This window comes from Pistacia vera, unplaced genomic scaffold (genome assembly GCF_008641045.1).
Source record: "Pistacia vera cultivar Batoury unplaced genomic scaffold, PisVer_v2 Contig477, whole genome shotgun sequence".
Taxonomy (NCBI): Eukaryota; Viridiplantae; Streptophyta; class Magnoliopsida; order Sapindales; family Anacardiaceae; genus Pistacia; species Pistacia vera.
In genome coordinates this window covers 674,988-675,957 of record NW_022196309.1, presented here as the reverse complement: position 1 = coordinate 675,957, position 970 = coordinate 674,988, and the positions used below count along the sequence as shown (strand labels likewise).

The following is a 970-nucleotide window of genomic DNA, read 5'->3' as shown; positions in this document are numbered from 1 at the left end:
CAATTTGTAATAGAGCTTCGGCTTTTGTGTAGAAAACTTAACGGTTTCAAGAGTTAATCGATCTAAATATGACTAGTACATCAACACCTATGTTTAATGAAGATCATTACACTACAAGACCCTTATTGTTTTGTAGTGTGATGAGACTTCATATTAGGTCCATAGATTACAATTTATGGAAAATAGTAGTATAAGGGAACTACGTTCCCATGGACCCTAATTCAAGTCTTCCAAAAAGGGAAGATGACTACACCATTGAAGATAAAAAGAAATTAAGTATAAATGACAAAGCTCTTAACTTATTGTTTTGTTCTCCTGATTCTACAGAGTTTGGAAGAGTTTCGGCATGTAAAACTGCCAAAGATACATGGAAAATTCTTCAAACAACTCATGAAGGAACATGTCAAGTGAAGGAATCAAAGATCGAGATTCTATTCTGTGACTATGAGCTATTTGAGATGAAAACCAGAGAAACCATCACCAACATATACACAGGGTTGTCCAACTTGATAAACAACCTCAAGGGTCTTGGAAAGAGTTTTGAAACTCTTGAGCTTGTAAAGAAAATCCTTCCTTCATTGCCAGAAATTTGGACAATGATGGTGACCGCGATTGAAGAATCCAAAGATCTCACCAAATGAAAATGGATGAGCTTATCGGTAGCTTGTTCACTATTGAGATGAAGAAAAAGCCAAAGAAGATGAAAGCAAACCAAAGAGAGAGATTGCCCTCAAGACGATAAATGAAGAAGATGAAGTTGATTCCTCTATGGAAGAAGATGAAATCAACTTCTTGATAAGAAAGTTCACTAAGTTTCTTGGAAGGAACAAAAGATTCAAAGGAAGAAATTTCCAAAGGTTCAAACTAAGAAATGAAGAGGAAAAAGGTAAATCGGATATCATTTGCCAAGAGTGTAAGAAGTCGGGCTATATTCATCAAGATTGTCCCAAAGCCAAATGGAAGAAGAAGG

The 970-nt window shown here is 35.7% G+C and overlaps 1 protein-coding gene across 1 annotated transcript; it reads left to right on the top strand.

Annotated features, from left to right (window-relative positions):
* The first annotated feature begins 209 nt into the window (after nucleotides 1–209).
* Nucleotides 210–641, top strand: LOC116146372. The gene has a single exon (XM_031431774.1). It carries the CDS (start codon nucleotides 210–212, stop codon nucleotides 639–641), a length of 432 nt encoding a protein of 143 aa, XP_031287634.1.
* Nucleotides 642–970: the final 329 nt, after the last annotated feature.